This window comes from Ambystoma mexicanum, chromosome 3p (genome assembly GCF_040938575.1).
Source record: "Ambystoma mexicanum isolate Mex_15411 chromosome 3p, UKY_AmexF1_1, whole genome shotgun sequence".
NCBI lineage: Eukaryota > Metazoa > Chordata > Amphibia > Caudata > Ambystomatidae > Ambystoma > Ambystoma mexicanum.
Window position 1 is genome coordinate 173,355,335 of NC_090925.1, and position 19,148 is coordinate 173,374,482.

The 19,148-nt window shown below is 48.7% G+C and overlaps 1 protein-coding gene across 4 annotated transcripts in view; it reads left to right on the top strand.

Moving 5' to 3' along the window:
- LOC138580215 (alpha-2-macroglobulin-like protein 1) overlaps positions 1–19,148 on the top strand; it is a 1,347,911-nt gene that overhangs the window by 1,185,706 nt on the left and 143,057 nt on the right. For all 4 annotated transcript variants that reach the window (XM_069650572.1, XM_069650575.1, XM_069650574.1 and 1 more), the window contains one exon: positions 2,999–3,161. In XM_069650572.1, the coding sequence (XP_069506673.1) occupies positions 2,999–3,161 (163 nt within the window). The remainder of the gene's footprint in view (positions 1–2,998; positions 3,162–19,148) is intronic.

Below are 19,148 nucleotides of genomic sequence, written 5' to 3' on the forward strand. Positions count from 1 at the left end.
CCCCTGGTTATGGTCGGTTCCGGCCGCGATCCACCCATGAAACTGCACTGAATCTGGCCGCGGGACACTTGGCCTACATCACAGTGTGAGCTGCATCTCACACAGTGAGAAATGTAGGCAGAGTGTCCCGCGGCCGCCATTAAGTTTCAGTTAATGAAACTCTTAGTCTTCTTCGCCAATGCGGCATGGAAGACTAAGAGTTTACTTAAGTAAGACAAAGAAACACAACTTAGTCGCTGACTCTGTCACTTACCTGGGGCTGCAGCAGCACACGTCCATGGATGGGCCTGGTTCTGGGCAGCTGGGCCTTGCTCACTGCAGTGCGACGATGACTCCTAAATCCACCAGCAACTGGAAAAAACGAGAAGAAGGTAAGGCACACCGTGTGCCCATGACCCGACTCCACCCACACGGATTGTCATTGGCTGGTAAACAGCCAATGACAATCCAAACAACCTGTTGCTATGCTGCATGGCCTGCAGTGCTAGCACAGGACCACAGGAAGTCTCCTCTATTGTGCTGTTTGCGCAGAACACCAACAGTGAGGGGCCACCCGTCCAGCGCCCTGACAGCCTCCCAAATGGGAGGACGGGATACGTAGAGTGCATGGAGCTACGAGCTCCACGCACTCTACATGGTGAAAAATAACGTAAATTCGAACGCGCCCCACTGCTCTATAGGTTGGGCAGAGCAGGCCTGGCAGCCCAGCATACTGCAGAGCTGTGGATTAATAAATAAATAATTAATCTGCAGCTCTGCAAAAAAACATTGATTTCATTTTGCCGGCACAAAAACAAAAAGAGTTGTCTCTTCTTCTTCTCTTTGTGGCGGGGGGGGGGTGGAACGCCCCTCCCGCCCTATCTAAGCGGCTGCCACTGTTGAACCTTGTCCAGTCTGGCATGTACTGGCCTTTATGGTCAAGTGGGCCTTGTGAAGAGCCTGTAACACAATCCTAAGGTGTTTCACATGATCCTCCCAGGTGGCACAGAAAACTGGTAAATCATCCAGATATGCTAGACAGAATTCATCCAACCCATTAAGGACATGATTCACAAGCCTCTGGAAAGTGGCTGGGGCATTCTTCAACCCAAAAGGCATTACCCTGAATGTGTAAAGACCCTCTGATGTTGAGAAAGCTGTCTTCTCTTTGGCATGTTCGGCAAGGGCTATTTGCCAATAGCCTGGAGTGAGGCCAAATGTGCCAAGGTATTTGGAAGCACCCAAAGTATCCACCAGTTCATCTGTTCTAGGCAAGGGGTGTGCATCCGTCTTGGTGACCGGATTCAGAGGCCTGTAATCCACACAGAACCTCAACTCAGAGGTGCCTGCCTTTGGAACAAAAACCACAGGGCTGGACCAAGGACTACTGGAGGGTTCAATCACCCCAAGATCCAACATTTTCTTGACCTCTGTCTTAATGTAAGACCTTACTTTGTCTGACATCCGTATCCCTTATTTTTAGTAGGTACACTATCTCCTGTGTTAATGTAATTTTTGCACCAAGGTGTCAAACCAGGAGTTTGTGAGAACAAATGGGAAAATTGCCTCTGCAAACTTTTTACCTCATCTTGTTGATCAGAAGTCAGGTGAGGGGCCAATTTGACACCCTCAATGGAGCTATCTGAAGGACCGCCCTGGAACAGGTCAGGAAGAGGTTCTGACTCCTCCTCCTCAACATCTGAAGACATCAGCAGTGCAGCGATTTCAACTGTTGGGATGAAAACCTTTAGTCTATTTACATGCAACACTTTTGGAGTTTGTACAGTCCTTCCAAGGTCCACTAAATAGTTGACCTCACCCAGTGACTCCACCACTGTGTAAGGGCCTGACCACGTGTCCTGTAAAGACCTAGGCCTTATAGGATTCATGATCAGGACTTGCTGACCTAGGGGGAAATTGATGATGGCAGCTTTCTGGTCATACCAGTGTTTCACCAGAGCTTGCCCTCCCTTCAGTCTCTCACTAGCCAGACCCATCAGGAGTACCATTCTCTTTCTGAGCCCTAGCACATAGTCTACTATGTTGTAAGTTATGCGGGGAGTGGGCATCTCCCATCCCTCCTTGACTATTGCTCAGGGTCCCCTCACAGGAAGACCAAACAGAAGTTCAAAAGGGCTGAAGCCAACACCCTCCTGAGGTACCTCTTTCTAAGAGACCATTGGTTTGTGGGCGATATGCGTATGAAAATGTATAGGTGACACCACATTCCTCCCACATGGCCTGCATGTACTTTGACATAAAGTTGCTGCTCCGATCAGACACAACTTCTTTAGGGAATCCAACTCTAGTAATTATGCCAAGGAAAGCTTTTGCAACTGACTTGGCAGTAACAGTCTTCAATGGAATGGCCTCAGGATACCTGGTGTCATGGTTGAACAGCACCAGGATAAACGTATTTCCTGAGGAAGTTTTGGGGTCATGGAGACCAACAATGTCGATCCCTACCCTCTTAAATGGTACCCCCACACTGGGAGTAGTACCAATGGAGGTTTGATTATTTTGCCACTTTTTCCAGATAACTGGCAGGTGGCAGAACTCCTGCAGTGACTTTCTACTTGCACCCCCATCTTGGGCCAGTAGAAATGCATGGATAAGCTTTGCTTGGTTTTCTTGATGCCAAGGTGACCAGCATGGGGCACTTCATGCGCCAACTGCAGGAAGAAGGGTCTTACAGCAAGGGGAACCACCAACCTCCTATGGTTTCTTCAGTAGACTCTGTAGTCTACAGAATGGAAATCTTTCCTAACACCGCCTATGGGGCAGGACTGGCTCTGGCAAAAACCCTGCTAGGCCTCTTGTCCCAGGTTGAGAGGGTTCCCAATTCCCTCTTGACAGTGTTCGGTCCCCAACCCTGTCACAGTATATAGTGACATAAAGAAACAATGTATACGCGAGTATTGTATGTTCTCAGTATAGGATTTTCCATTTTGACAGCACAGTCACTCCTCATAGATTTTAACCTCTCTGTTCTTGCCTTTTCTTGTTTTTTACTGTGCAGGGCCCCATGGCGAAAATTTCTCTCGAGTTTCTGAAGAACGTCACAATGACGGTCGAGGGGACACACACCATGGCGATGCTGGCAAACACCTATGCGTTGTCTGGGGATGAGGATATGCTGAGGTATACGTTGACAAAGCTCTATGAAAAAGCAAATATTTCAGGTAAGGTGCTTCACCCACTGTGCTGCAAAAGTCTTGGGTTCAACAAAATGTTTCCTGAGATGGGGAGCAGAACATGTGGTACTCTTTGAACATAGGCACATGAGCCTCCACTGCACTGTTGTGATGAATCAACTTCTGGGGTACCAGTGGTCCAGGGGTGAATATCAATTTCTAAACCATCTATCAGACCCACACCTCTAGTACACTAGAAGAGATCCAAACTGATTGGAATTACAAGCACATTATAAATCTCCTTGTCCAATTTTGGTAACGTGGACGTAACGGGTGGCTTATCTCTGAAAGGTTGTGGATCGTTGGTTAGTTGCAACACAGCAAAAATACAATTATTACCCAATGATAAAAGGGACTGTCCAGTCAAGGGTGTATCAAAAATATCTACTTTATTAATATCACAACAGAGAGTTATAGCAAAAGTATGAAAAACAACCTTGCCTGTAAAGTAATGCAGAGGACAGAGAGTTTCAAAGAAGGAAAAGGGATGCACTCTGGATACTGACCGGAGGTAGTCAGTATGGTTAATAACCACAACCATCTTGAGGTTACTTGGCTTCAGCACAAAGGGAGCAATGAGTCTTAATATGTCTCTATGGGCCTTCCGGGAAGGCCCAGGGGGAATAGAACCCAAATGTACCTTGTTCTGTAGGTGTTCTTGGTGCTCGATAGGATTGAGTCCGCTTCAGGGCCCTTTGCAGTCTTCTGTGACAGAGTTCAAGACGGGAGTCAGTGTTAAAATGGGTTTCTGAACTCTGACCAGGTAGGCAGAGGCTCAAAAGTCCAGCCTAGTTTCTTGGAACAGGGTAACCTTCGGGACAAGCCAGGCGAATAAAGATAGCATTGGCGGTGGTCAAGACTAGGTCTCAGAAGGGGTGGGAGTGATCGAAAGCTACTCCCAGTCAGGTGTATATATCAAAAATACATAGGCCTTTTAAATTAAACACAAAGCAAATATCAGCAGTAATAACTAGACCAACACAACACTACTAGTAAACATATATACAATTACCAATGACCTAAAGGAATAGTGTACAGTAAGGGTCCATAACCTGTAAAGAAAGGGAGCATGCAGTGTGAATATCGTTTAGGCAGTCCTTCACAATTCAAACCCTAACTGAGAGGCAGTCCAATACCTAAGATGAGAGGAGCCTTGTGCTCAAAAGTACTTTTGGTGCTGATGCACTCAATTTTGCAGTTGGGCCAAAATGGGGTATCTTGCAGGGGCTGTAGCAGCTTAGGAAGGTGAGTGAGGCAGTGAAGAATAAGTTCCCACTATTCGAGGAGAGTCTCCCCAAGAGGGCATAGCAGGATCCAAAAGTTGGGAATAGCTTGGTAGCACAGGTTACCTCGATAAAGAAGAGTGGCCCTCAGGGGACACTCATGCGTATAAATGGATGGATGCACCAGGGGCCACCGGTAAGGGTTGCCAGTACTCACCAACCCTCGCTGCACCCTGGATCAAACTTCGGCAGTCAAGTCCACTTCAGTTGCAGGTTCAAATCCTGCAATTGTGCAGTTCTGTGCCTTTCAAGGGCTGTGTTCCAGGGATTATTATGTGGCGGGACAGTCGTGATTTCTCCGCTCCTAATGAAGGGATCAGGCCATTTCTACTGCAGCATGTTTGAGGGCACAGGGGGGCACAGCAGCAAGGCACCCACGAAGTTTGTCACCATAGCTGGATGACACAGTGTCCACTTATGGTCAGGTTCAGGCGTACTCTCCTAATTCCAGACCTAGGAATGCTAGGTATACGAAACCTGGCAGGAGAGTGCCTTAGACCCAGAGCTTACAGTCTCCAAAGACTCAAGTGTCAACTCAAGACGGCGGCTGTCCCAGGGCAAAGGTCCTGTGATAGCTGGTCAGTTCATTGGGCGGTCGAGGAACACATCTGAGAAGGCCAGCTTACAGGTTAAATTGGAGGTGACGAAAATAGTTAGTCCCACTGTTCCAGTGGGTAGAAGCGCCTTTGCAGACATTCTAAGTTCGATCAGAAACAGGGTGTCCAGCGGGAGGACAGCAGACTCAGGGTGCCAAACCTTCCATCGGGACACTAGTGGTTCCTCGGCTCTGCTTCTTGGTTTCAGGATACTTGGTTCCTATCCTAGGTTTGGTGAGAACTCAAGTGTTCGAGCTGATATGGGTGTAAGGTGCCTTCTCTTATCCAGAATCTCCTTTGCGCCAAAACGAAGGGCACCGAATGAGAGATCTGGTCACATACAGCCATCCCAGACGTGGACCAATCACGGACCACGGTGGTCCCAGTCATTCCCAGCCCACCAGATATCCTGGCACCCAGGATGTGTAATGGAACTAACCAGTGCATCCCACATCCTGGAGGCACACACGGAAGGCATGCAGAAATATGCAAAAGCTTCTATTTGCGAGGGGGTCTGCATGACCAAATAAGGATTTTTCTGGGTCTGCTCGACCTGGGGAATTCAAAGGGACAAGATGGGCAAGGAACAAAACAAAGAACCTCGTGGTATGGCCATTTTGAGCACAGTCCACTGTCCTGGTCCAAACACAGTAAACGCGGTATGGACCATACAAAATGGTTAAAAATATATGAAAAATAGCAGCTGCCACGAACTCTGTCCTCGGCACATTTGTACATCTACCGAAAAATACTTTGAGGGTGTTTAGGGCCTTAAAAATGAAAGTAAGTCCCCAGTGCACTGTACTGTAAGGTCTAAAATGTTGCTAAGAACTAGCAACAACATGAAAGAGTAAGGGAAACAAAGTCTCCCAGTACTGACAGTCTTTAAGGCATGTCAGTTTCCCCATAACAAAATGAGCCAAAACCCAGCAGAGCACAGCATGAGGCTGAGCTTCACTGGAAAAAGTCAGGCTAGGATGGTCAGACAACAGCAAAAAGTTGGAGGGTTCACAACTGGAGGGGAAATTACACAAAAATGGAAATCTTTCCTGACACTCGCCCCTCCCAGACCAAGGACAGGGGGAACTAATCCACCCCTGGATGAGCTTCTTGTTCAGGTCAGCTACACATTCTGGAAACCCATTGTAAAGATACCGGTGGGGGGTGTCTGTACTTCTGCTCTCTATATGGTAGAGGAGAGGCACAGAGGACCCCAGCCAAGATTCTCTATGCGGTAGCTATGGTCGAGCAATCAAGGCCTAGCTTCTCAGGAGGTGATGCAGGCTGGTTATTAAGTACAGTGTAGTCCCCGAACCCCCACAAAGGAATGTCCACATACTGTATTACTGAAAACACAGTCTTTGTATAATTAATATTCAAAGGTATGTACACTATCACAATAACGCACTTTGCACTCAGAAATCAATAATGGCAAATATATACAATTCTAAAGTGGTACCACCAATATTATCAGATCTCATTAAGGTGCATCAACTATACTGTCAGAATGTCACGCAGATCAATAACCAGGAAACCAGCAGTAGAGAAAGGAGGAAAAGCAAGATGGTTGAAACAATAGGCAGATTTCTGGCCTCTACCTTTAAGCACAGTTCTATGTGGAGATCCCCCCACCTGGGAAACCTGTAAAATAAAGATATAGCACAAGCCCAGTCCATATATTGATCAATAGTCTTACTTTCTCCTATAATGTTTTTACCCCCCCAATGTACCTGGTGGAGCAGAGTTCTTCGAAGATGCGTCCATGGATCCTTCTTGAGTGACTCCCTTTAAAGCAGGAGACACGGATCGTCGAGAGGCATCGAAGAGGGTTAACTTGGCGTCAACGGCGTCGAGGAGAAGTTCGAGGGTGGTGAGACCACGGCGTCGATCCAGGCGGTGCTCGTCGGCGACGTCCTGCGAGGATGAGGTGTGCGGGGCACCTCAGTGATTGATTGTTCAGGACCGCAAAGAGTTTCTGAAGAACTGTGGCCCAGCAAGGGCGTCGAGTTGTCGGAGTCTTTGTGGTCTTCAGGTGGCGGGAAACCTGCCGGCGGATTCTCCTCGGCGCTGCGGGGGCCTTGACCCTCTCCGGCAGGATAGAGCGGTCGTCGGTGCGGACAAGGGAGTCCTTCGATTCAATAGTCTTACACAAAGGAGTGGACGGCTCCGGTCGTCGGCGGCACGGCGTCAATCGGTCCCCGCGTCTGGGCAACACAACTTCGACGGGCCTCCAGCGGTCACACAAACCTGCGAACCCTGGTCGATGGCAATGGACTTCGTCAGCGGCGAAGTCCGGGTGCTTCACTTCGTTCTCCTCAGCGGTCCCGTCTCGGGTCGGCAGCCTTTTCGAGGGTCTGACTTCCAGGGAGTTTCGGCGAAGGTCAGCGGTACTCGATGGTCCCTCAGAGCATGGAAAGAGGACGCCTTATCAGGTCCTCTCTCGGATCAGTCTTCGACAAATTCGGCAGCTTTCAGATCAGGTCGAAGCAAATGCAACAGCGAGTCTTCTTCTTCCAGCTGGGCGTTGAGGATCAGCAGTTCCAGTTACTCTTCAAGTGTAGACACAGCTTCTGAACAATTTCCAGTGGTGAGAGGTCCCCAGATAAACTATTCTGTCTCTCATCCACACTGCTGGGTCATTCTCAGCAGCCAATCATACAGAAGGGCATTCATGCATTCAATCAGCCAATCAGGCACACAGTGCATTCAGGCCATCCACCTCCCTCTCAGACACTCACTACAAGGAAGGTGGATTGGGACAAGTACCCAGCCATTCAACACTACACACTGCATTCAGGCCAGTTTCGGGCAGGGCTGTCTCAGTCTTTGTCTCTCATGCCAGAAACCAGACAGCCACAACAAGAAGTGCATATTGGTCACACACTCCATTCATCCAGGTCCCACCCACAGGGTGTACCCACAACATACAGTCACTGGGAAGGCTCCAGACAGTCTGGACTGGACTTCACAACAACACCATATATGGAACTTCCACCCAACAGCCAGTCAGGGGGAAGGGACAGAGTCAGGGCTTCCCAGGACTTTGGGAAAACAAGGTAACAGGCAATAGAAAGAAAGAGGCCAGAGGGGCCATCTTGTTTTCCATCAGGAATCAAGTGATTCCAATGGCAGGGCCTGGGTATCCCAAAATGGAGGCTACTCAGAGCACCTGTCAAATTCAGCATGGAGCTGCCACCAGCCCATACCCTGCTCTGTGGCCACCCACAGCTGCCCAAAAACATACACTAGGGGCACAGGGTTGTACCCCCACCCATGGGTGCCATAGGGGTATCCCATGGGGCTGTACACCAAACCAAAAACAGGAAGAGCTGCACTGCCAGAAGTCCCACATGGACTCCAGGGCAGAAAACAATACAGAACACAATGAAAAAGGACTACAGGACAAGGACAGGGAGGCCCTGTCCCTCCAATGCATTTCCAGCATCACAGTCACCCCCCCCCCCCCAGACTGAGGTTAGGGTGCCTAATCTCCCACGGGATAGGCACTCTCATCCGGACGGTCAACATACCTTCTGGAAAGGCCATCTGCATTATGGTGACTCTTACCTGGTCTGTGCTCTATGGTGAAGTCTAGCCCTTGCAGGCTAATGGACCACCTGAGCAGTTTTGGGGGTTTTCACCCTTCATCTGCATAAGCCACTTCAGGGGCTTATGATCTGTTTGGACCTTGAAGGTAGACCCCGTAAGGTAGGGCCTAAAACGCCTAAGGCTCCAAACTATACTAAAACATTCCTTCTCAACAGTAGCCCACCTAAATTCTCTACCCTTGAGCTGTCTACTGATGAAGATGATAGGATGTTCCCTCCCTTTGTCATCTAACTGGGACAAGACAGCTCCAATTCCAGTGTCGCAGGCATCTGTCTGGACGATAAAGGGTCAGCTGTAGTCAGGCGCACACAACACAGGTGCCCTACACAGACTTCTTTGAAGCCATCAACGGCCCTCTGACAGTCTTCAGTCCAAATAACCTTCCTAGGTTGTTTGGTTGAAGTCAGAGCTGTCAGGGGTGCAGCTATAGTTCCATAGTCTGCCATGAAATTGCGATAATACCCAGTGAGGCCCAAAAAGGCTCTCACCTGGGTTTGAGTAGTGGGTGTCTCCTAGTCCTGTACATCCTGTACCTTACTGGGGAGAGGTTGGATTTGACCCCCTCCTACCTCATGACCAAGATATGTGACTTTCCCCTGAGCTATCTGGCACTTGGCGGCCTTGATAGTGAGGTTAGCCCTTTTCAAGGCCTGCAACACCTTACCCACATGTGTCAAATGCTCTTCCCAGGTGGAACTGTAGATGGCAATGTCGTCTAAATAAGCCATACAAAAGGCTTCCAGCTCACTGAGCGCATGGTTGACCAATCTCTGGAAGGTGGCAGGGGCATTCTCCAACCCAAAAGGCATGACTCTAAACTGATAGAGTCCCTCTGGTGTTGAGAACGCCGTCTTTTCCTTGGCATGGTCTGTCAGAGCTATTTGCCAATAGCCTGAGGTGAGGTCAAAGGTGCTCACAAATTTGGCAGCACCTATGGTGTCCACGAGCTCATCAGCCCTGGGCAATGGGTGCGCGTCAGTCTTGGTGACGGCATTCACTCCTCTGTAGTCCACACAGAACCTCCAATCCTTGTTACCTGCCTGAGAACTTGCCTTGGGGACAAGGACCACGGGACTGGACCAGGGACTGGTTGAAGGTTCAATAACACCTAGATCCAACATCTTGGCGACCTTAGCCGGGATGTGGTTCTTGACAGTATCTGACATACGGTAGCTCCTGCTTTTGACAGGCACACTGTCACCAGTGTCAATCTCGTGCTTACACCACGGGGTAAGGCCTGGCGTCAGTGAAAACAGAGAGGCATACTGCTGGAGCAAAGTCCTGCAGGCCCTCTGCTGCTCTGTTGTCAAATCTGGAGAGAGATGCACTCCCTCCACTGAGCCATCCTGAGAGTTGCTGTGCAGCAAATCAGGAAGGGGCTCACTCTCATCCTCTTCTTGCTCTGAAGCTAGCAAGAGACATGAGACTTATGCTCGCCTGTGGAAAGGCTTGAGCCTGTTAACATGGAATACCTGAGGGGCTACCCCTGGCATTCCCATGTCAACCAGATAATTGACTTCGCCCATCTTGGAGATGATCATGAAGGGTCCAGTCCACTTGTCTGCCAAAGCTCTAGGCTTGGTAGGCTCCATCACAAGGATTTCCTGTCCCGGAGTCCAATCCACTTGCTAGGCTTTAAGGTCATGCCAGTACTTATTTAATTCTTGGCTGGCCTTAAAATTTGCTGTTGCTTGACCCATCATCAGTGTCATCCTCCTTCTGAGGCCTATCACATAGTCCCCCACTTGCTTGGTGGGACCTGGAGAGGTGGCTTCCAAGCCTTCTCGGATCAAGGCGAGGGGCCCCCTCACAGGATGTCCAAAGAGTAACTCAAAGGGGCTGAAACCAACACCCTCTTGAGGTACCTCTCTGTAAGCAGACAGCAGGCATGGCAGGAGGAGATCCCATTTCCTCCTTAGGGGCTCTTCCAAAGCACCTATCATGCCCTTGAGAGTTTTATTAAATCTCTCAACCAGACACTTGTTCTGGGGATGGTAAGAGGTGGAGAACTTATAGGTTACCCCGCACTCTTTCCACATGGTTTTCATGTAACTAGCTATGAAGTTGGATCCTCTGTCAGAGACAACCTCCTTACGGAATCCAACGCAGGTGAAAATGCTCAGGAGAGCCCTGGCAACCACCTTGGCAGTTACAGTCCGAAGGGGTATAGCCTCCGGGTACCTGGTGGCATGATCAACCAAGACCAGGATGAACCGATGTCCATCTGAAGTGGGAGGGTCCAGGGGACCGACAATGTCGATGCTCACCCTTTCAAATGGTGTGCCACCCACTGGCAATGGCTGCAGTGGGGCAATGACACTGCCTCCAGTCTTGCCAGACAACTGACAAGTTGGGCAGGTCCTGCAGTGGGACTCCACATCTACTCATATCCGAGGCCAGTAGAAATGGGAAGAGTGCCTCTGCTTAGTCCTCTTGGTACCAAGATCACCAGCTAAGGGCACCTCATGCGCCAACTGCAGCAGGAAGGGCCTGTAAACCTGGGGTACCACCAACCACTTGCAGGCACCAGGTTCAGGCTTAGTGAGCTCACCCTCCCAATATATCCGGAAGGTCCTAGGCACTTCTCCTTGTGCCTGGGACAGGGCCTGTTTCCTCAGACCCTTGAGAGAGTGGCACTCTCTCTGTCCCTTACAGAGGTCTGCCCGGGAGGGTCCCCCTTCAGCTAACAAGCATGGAAGGTCGGGATGATCCTCGGGTTGAGAATCTCTCCCACAGGAGAGTCTTCTGGCTCTTCTCCCACAGGAGTTGAGACGGGGTTTACCACTGGACCCAGCCCGTCAGGAGCATGGATCCCAATGGGTGCTGTAGGAACAGCAGGAAGAGAAGGGGCTCGCTCCACAGAGGTGGCCTTCTTGGTCTTCCTTCTTCTTGCCTTAGGCCTCGCCTTTGGCTCGGGTACCTGACTCACAGCCAGACCCTGTGTCACCTGTGTCCTAGTGGGAAGACCATCCAAGATCAACCCCAACTCTACTAGATCATTACCTAACAGAATGTTAGCAGGGACATTGTCCTGAACCAGGACAGGAAGCTTTGCTGTCTTGCCTCCAATTACGAGTGTGACTAAGGCTACAGGCGATAATTTGGGAGGCCCACCAGCTAACCTGGTGGTTCTCAGAGGAGCTCCTACATAGTCCTCTGGCTTGAGCAGGGTCCTGTCCACCACTGTCATGCTTGCCCCAGTGTCCCTCAAACCAGTAGAAGGCTAGCCATTCAAGAGGACACTTCTAAAAAATCTACGGGTGTTCTGTGGGATAGTCGCCAGTACTTCCGCGTACTGGTCCCAAGCCCCAAGGGACACTAAGGAAATCTCTACAGGAGCACCAAATGTGATCCCTGTAGAGGAGGGGAGGACAGTGGCCTCCACCTCAGACATGGGGTAAGGGTAGGTCAGGCTGACAGCCTGTACCCCAAGTGCCTTACCTTTACACTTGGAGTCACCCCTCTTCTGATCCAGAGCCCCACAATCCCAACAAGTGCCGGGAGTGTGGGGTAAAGTACTGGAACCACTGGGAGCCTGCTTTGCAGCAGGTGGACCACTACTCTTATTCCCACCCACAGATGACTTATCCCCACTAGATTTTTGGGTCTTACAAGAGGAGGGTTTAGGTTTACCCGACTGTGACTGCTTTTGGGACTCCTCAGCTTTCTGAGAGGCCCCCTTTTCTTTGTCCTTGTCCTTCCCACTGGAGTCCTTAGGGGACACCCGGTGGGAAACCCACTTGTCAACCAACCTAGCCAGCTTAAAGGGATCCAAAATGTTCTGGTCAGCAACATACTGATGCAGCTCTGGTGAACAGGCTTCAGAAAAATGCTCAAAAAACAACAGGTGAGACTATTCAACAAAAGTTTTCACCTTGTAACCATCAATCCACCCCATCAGGTTCATGTGCGCAGCACTCACCCAGGCAACCCAAGACACATTCTCTCGTTTCTTAAATTCCCTGAACCTTTTAGGGTATTGGGTAGGTGTCTTGCCGAACTTGGCAATTAAAGCAGATTTCATACACTCATACTGACCCCCGTCTTCCACACTCAGCTTCAGAATACAGTCATACCCAGTCTGAGGCACTCTGCTTAACAAACACTTAGCCCAATCTCTTTTGTCAACATCATGAATTGCACAAGCCATTTCAAATGCTTCAATCCATTAGAGGATATCAGAACCCTCCGCAAACACACCAACCAAATCTTTCATAAACTTGGTGGCTGGGGACCTGCCACTCTCAACTGGTTTAGCTGAAATCTCCACTCTAGCTTTCTCTAGCTGGATTCTTTGGTGCTCAGTGTCCCTATCTTTGAGTATCACTTGCTGTGCCAACTCCTCTTTCTTCAACTCAGCTTTTGTTGCCAACTTTTTGTATTGAAAGGCTAACTGTTCCCGTTGTAGCTCCAATTTTAAAAGTTCAATCTTCAGGGCTTCCCCCTGAAGAGCAGTGCTGGGGTTTGGAACAGAGGCAGCAGGAATGGTGGCATTCCCAGAAACAAATACAGTAGAACCCCCAGGGGCAGAGTCCTCATTGGTTGCATTCCCCCCTCATCAAGAGTTTCACCATCAGTCTGGTAGTCCACCAGGGCAGCTATCAGCTCAGCCCTAGACTTATCCACAAAGTCTAACTCCCTGGCTTCACAAGCACTGTGGAGAGCCTCTAAGCTCATCCTAGTCAATTTACCATTTGCAAAAGACTCCATTGCTTGTAATGCAGTTATTTTGTACACAACCAAACCTTAATTTAATAAAGTGCGGATATTTTGTAAGTGGCACAGTTATACACTGATTCTTAAAACCATGAGCATCCCACCGCTGCCACCAGTGTAAAGATACCGGTGGGGGGTGTCTGTACTTCTGCTCTCTATATGGTAGAGGAGAGGCACAGAGGACTCCAGCCAAGATTCTCTATGCGGTAGCTATGGTCGAGCAATCAAGGCCTAGCTTCTCAGGAGGTGATGCAGGCGGGTTTTTAAGTACAGTGTAGTCCCCGAACCCCCACAAAGGAATGTCCACATACTGTATTACTGAAAACACAGTCTTTGTATAATTAATATTCAAAGGTATGTACACTATCACAATAACACACTTTGTACTCAGAAATCAATAATGGCAAATATATACAATTCTAAAGTGGTACACACCAATGTTATCAGATCTCATTAAAGTGCATCAACTATACTGTCAGAATGTCACACAGATCAATAACCAGGAAACCAGCAGTAGAGAAAGGAGGAAAAGCAAAATGGTTGAAACAATAGGCAGATTACTGGCCTCTACCTTTAAGCACAGTTCTGTGTGGAGATCCCCCACCAGGAAACCTGTAAAATAAAGATATAGCACAAGCCCAGTCCATATATTGATCAATAGTCTTGCTTTCTCCTATAATGTTTTTACCCCCCCCAATGTACCTGGTGGAGCAGAGTTCTTCGAAGATGCGTCCATGGATCCTTCTTGAGTGACTCCCTTTAAAGCAGGAGACACGGATCGTCGAGAGGCATCGAAGAGGGTTAACTTGGCGTCAACGGCGTCGAGGAGAAGTTCGAGGGTGGTGAGACCACGGCGTCGATCCAGGCGGTGCTCGTCGGCGACGTCCTGCGAGGATGAGGTGTGCGGGGCACCTCGGTGATTGATTGTTCAAGACCGCAAAGAGTTTCTGAAGAACTGTGGCCCAGCAAGGGCGTCGAGTCGTCGGAGTCTTTGTGGTCTTCAGGTGGCGGGAAACCCACTGGCGGATTCTCCTCGGCGCGGCCTCGACTCTCTCCGGCAGGATAGAGTGGTCATCGGTGCGGACAAGGGAGCCCTTCGATTCAATAGTCTTAGGCAAAGGAGCGGACGGCTCCGGTCGTCGGCGGCATGGCGTCAATCAGTCCCCGCATCTGGGGAACACAACTTCAACGGGCCTCCAGCGGTCACACAAACCTGCAAACCCTGGTCGACGGCAATGGACTTCGACAGCGGCGAAGTCCGGGTGCTTCACTTCGTTCTCCTCAGCGGTCCCGTCTCAGGTCGGCAGCCTTTCGAGGGTCTGACATCCAGGGAGCTTCGGCGAAGGTCAGCGGTGCTCGATGGAAGAGGGCGCCTTACAGGTCCTCTCTCGGATCAGTCTTCGACGAATTCGGCAGCTTTCAGATCAGGTCGAAGCAAATGGAACAGCAAGTGTTCTTCTTCCAGCTGGGCATCGAGGATCAGCAGTTCCAGTTACTCTTCAAGTGTAGACACAGCTTCTGAAAAATTTCCAGTGGTGAGAGGTCCCCAGATATACTATTCTGTCTCTCATCCACACTGCTAGGTCACTCTCAGCAGCCAATCATACAGAAGGACATTCATGCAGTCAATCAGCCAATCATGCACACAGTGCATTCAGGCCATCCTCCTCCCTCTCAGACACTCACAACAGGAAGGTGGATTGGGACAAGTACCCAGCCATTCAACACTACACACTGCATTCAGGCCAGTTTTTGGCAGGGGTGTCTCATTCTTTGTCTCTCATGCCAGAAACCAGGCAGCCACAACAAGAAGTGCATATTGGTCACACACTCCATTCACCCAGGTCCCACCCACAGGGTGTACCAACAACATACAGTCACTGGGAAGGCTCCAGCCAGTCTGGACTGGTCTTCACAACAACACCATATATGGAACTTCCACCCAAAAGCCAGTCAGGGGGAAGGGACAGAGTCAGGGCTTCCCAGGACTTTGGGAGAACAAGGTAACAGGCAATAGAAAGCAAGAGGCCACAAGGGCCATCTTGTTTTCCATCAGGAATCAACTGATTCCAATGGCAGGGTCTGGGTATCCCAAAATGAAGGATACTCAGAGAACCTGTCAAATTCAGCATGGAGCTGCCACCAGCCCATACCCTGCTCTGTGGGCCACCCACAGGTGCCCAAAAACATACACTAGGGGTCCAGGGCTGTACCCCCACCCATGGGTGCCATAAGGGTATCCCATGTGGCTGTACACCAAACCAAAAACAGGAAGAGCTGCGCTGCCAGGAGTCCCATATGGACTCCTGGGCAGAAAACAATACAGAACACAATAAAAAAGAAAAAAAAGGACAAGGACAGGGAGGCCCTGTCACTCCAATGCATTTCCAGCATCACACCCATCAGCATTGCTATGTTGAATACCTGGCCTATTCTGAATGGTGAAGTTACACCCTTACAGGCGTATGGACCACCTGAGCAACTTTGGATTCTCTCCCTTCATGCTCATGAGCCCCTTTAAGGGTGTATGGTCAGTTTACACAGTGAAGTAGGTCCATTAGAGGTAGGGCCTCTGCTTCCTTAGAGCCCACACAACAGAGAAACATTCTTTTTCTACTGTGGAACATCTGAGCTCTCTGTCATTAAGCTGGCGACTAATGAAGCTAAAAGGGTGTTCCTTACCCTTCTCATCTGTTCAGAAGCATCTGTCTGCACAATAAAAGGTCTTTGGTAATCAGGGGCCATGACAACAGGGGCCTGCCACAAAGAGTATTTTAAGCCATTGAAGGCCTTTCCAGAATCCTCGGACCAAGAGACCTTCTTGGGTTTCTTTGGCGTTGTGCGAGCAGTCAGAGTGGCAGATATGGTGCCATAGTCTGCCATAAAGTTTCTATAGTACCGTGTGAAACCTAAAAAGGCTCTCACCTGGGTTTGTGTAGTGGTGGTAGGCCAGTATTGTACTGCTTGTACTTTACTGGGTAGAGGCGTATCCTCCCTCCACCTACTTCATGGCCAATGTAGACCACTAAACCTTGACCAATCTAGTCAAGTAGGTCTTCTGAAGAGCCTGCAACACAATTCTAAGGTGTTTCACATGATCCTCCCAGGTGGCACTGAAAACTGCTGTATCAACCAGATATGCAAGATAGAATTCATCCAACCCATTAAGGACATGATTTATAAGCCTCTGAAAAGTGTCAGGTGCATTCTTCAACCCAAAGGGCATTACCCTGAACTGGTAAAGACCCTCTGGAGTTGAGAGTGCCGTCTTCTCTTTGGCATATTCCGCTAGGGCTATTTGCCAATACCCTGCAGTGAGGTCAAATGTGCTGAGGTACTTAGAGGCACCCAAATAATCCACCAGCTCATCAGTTCTAGGTAAGGGGTGTGCATCTGTCTTGGTGACAGCATTCAGAACCCTGTAATCCACACATAACCTCAACTCAGAGGAACCTGCTTTTGGAACCAAAACCACAGGGCTGAACCAACTACTACTGGACGGTTCAAATACCCCAAGATCTAACATCTTGTTGACCTCTGTCTTGATGTAAGATCTCACCTTATCAGACATCCTTTATCCCCTACTTTTGGTAGGTACACTATCTCCTGTGTCAATGTTATGTTTGCAGCAAGGTGTCAAACCAGGAGGTAGGTAGAATAAGGGGGAGAATCGCCTCAGCAAACCTCTCACCTCATCTTGTTGAACAGAAGTCGGGTGAGCGGCCACCTTGACACCCTCAATGGAGCTGTCTGAAGGACTGCCGTATAACAGATCAGGAAGAGGGCCTCATTCTTCCTCCTCTACATCTGAAGCCAACAGCCGAGCATCTATTTCAACTCTTGTGATGAATGCCTTCAGACTATTTACATGTAACACTTTTGGAGCCTATCCAGCCCTTTCAAGTGCACTAAATAGTCCTTAACAATCATAAGACAGAGACAGGTCTAGCATATTAGAACACTGAAAAGAGTATGCAAATAGATCTTTCAGTATCATTAAAAACAATGTATTCATCAATACAATAATTCATACAAAAATCAAACACATGATTTTCCAAAACACAAACACCAGGTGCTAATCACTAGTCCTGTCATTTACAATGTCCACAGTGGTGGCCTGGGCAACAAAACATACACAGGGGGAGTAGACATCTCCCACCTCTCCTTAGCTAAGGGTATAGCTAAGGGTCACCTTACAGGGTGTCCAAAAAGAATCTTGAAGGGGCTGAAGCCAACCCCCCTCTTGAGGTACCTCTCTGTAGGCAAACAAAAAGCATTTTCTCCTGTGGGGCTCTTCCAGTGCCCCAATCATGCTTATGAAAATCATGCTCTTGAGCGTTCTATTAAACCACTCAACTAAGCCATTGGTTTGGGGTGATATGCTAAGGAAAGCGTGTAAGTAACCCCACACTCGTTCCACATGGCTTGCATATACTTGGACATAAATATGCTGCCCCTATCAGACACAACTCCTTTAGGGAAGCCAACCCTAGTGAATATGCCAAGTAAAGCTTTCAGGTGCTGGTGTGCTTGCCTTAACCATTGCTTCCCACCAATTAGCATATCAATCCATCATCACCTCAGTGGTCTACTGTCAATTAGGCTTTGAAGCTCAGCCATGAGAGTGTTCTTCGCTCTGAGAAATGTATGGAGTGAAAAGCACGGTCTGCCCTTGTGCGCAAGTGTGACCATCTCGTTCGTCTAACTTCATCCTTCCATGTGACTAGAGACCACGGAATCGAGCGTTTTGGTGCTTTTAATACAATTTTTTAATAGACCGCTGATGTCTTCCTTGTTATGTTCATGGCTTCTGAACAGTAGTGTTGTTCTTTCATGCTATTTGTATCCAATGTCAGTTCACTCTAGTTTGATAAGAACTTGGCTTCTTGGCTCATCCAGCCTTGTCTGCTGAGATTCACTTTGTAATTCAAGTTGCTTTTTAGCTGCGACACACTAGAAATGAGGCCTTCTTGCTACTGTCCAGCACTGCTATAATGTGTAGTGGAAATATCCATCCTTTACTTGTCCAAAGGTATATATGTATATGTCGATGCTTTCCGCAATCTATTCACTATAAGCTTGAGGCTAGCTTTCACAATTACATTGCCTGCTTGAATTTCTTTTGCATCTGTACACGTGTAAAATGACTCAATGTCTTCATCTGTTTCTGTGGCATAAGATTCTTCACCTTGATCCCAAGATGCCACTTATCCTTGATACTTTCTTGATGTCTTATAGAATATCTGCATTCTCTGGTCTCTGCATCTCTTCTAGGTACGTCATCTCAGCTCTGCATAATGTATACTGGTGATGGTTGGTGATGTTACCATTCTTCTTTATCGTTTATTTGCTCTGCTTCTTCTGGAATCTCATTCAAATGGCCATCATATTTTCTTGTATGCAGGTATGGTTTTCTCAATGGGAATGTTGCCTCCAGGAGTATCTTTTCTGTCAGTATTTTCACTGGTACTTTGTTGGTTCAACTGTTCTGTGTATGTCACAAACTCTGGTTTCCAACATACAGGTAAGAGGGGAGGAACGGTTGAGTTGGGGGTACTTGGCTCCTCCTCTACACTCCCCCCTCTGGGCGATTCATTGACCACTCTCTCATCATCCTTCACATCCAGGCATTTAGGTCTGAAGAAAAGCTTCTTTGGGAACCCATACCTTTATGACTCCCTTCAGACATCCAGCTGATTTAACATGCTCCTCCTTGTTCCATGTCATAAGACTATATTGTCCACTTCGACTGCAGTAGATCCATCTTCCTA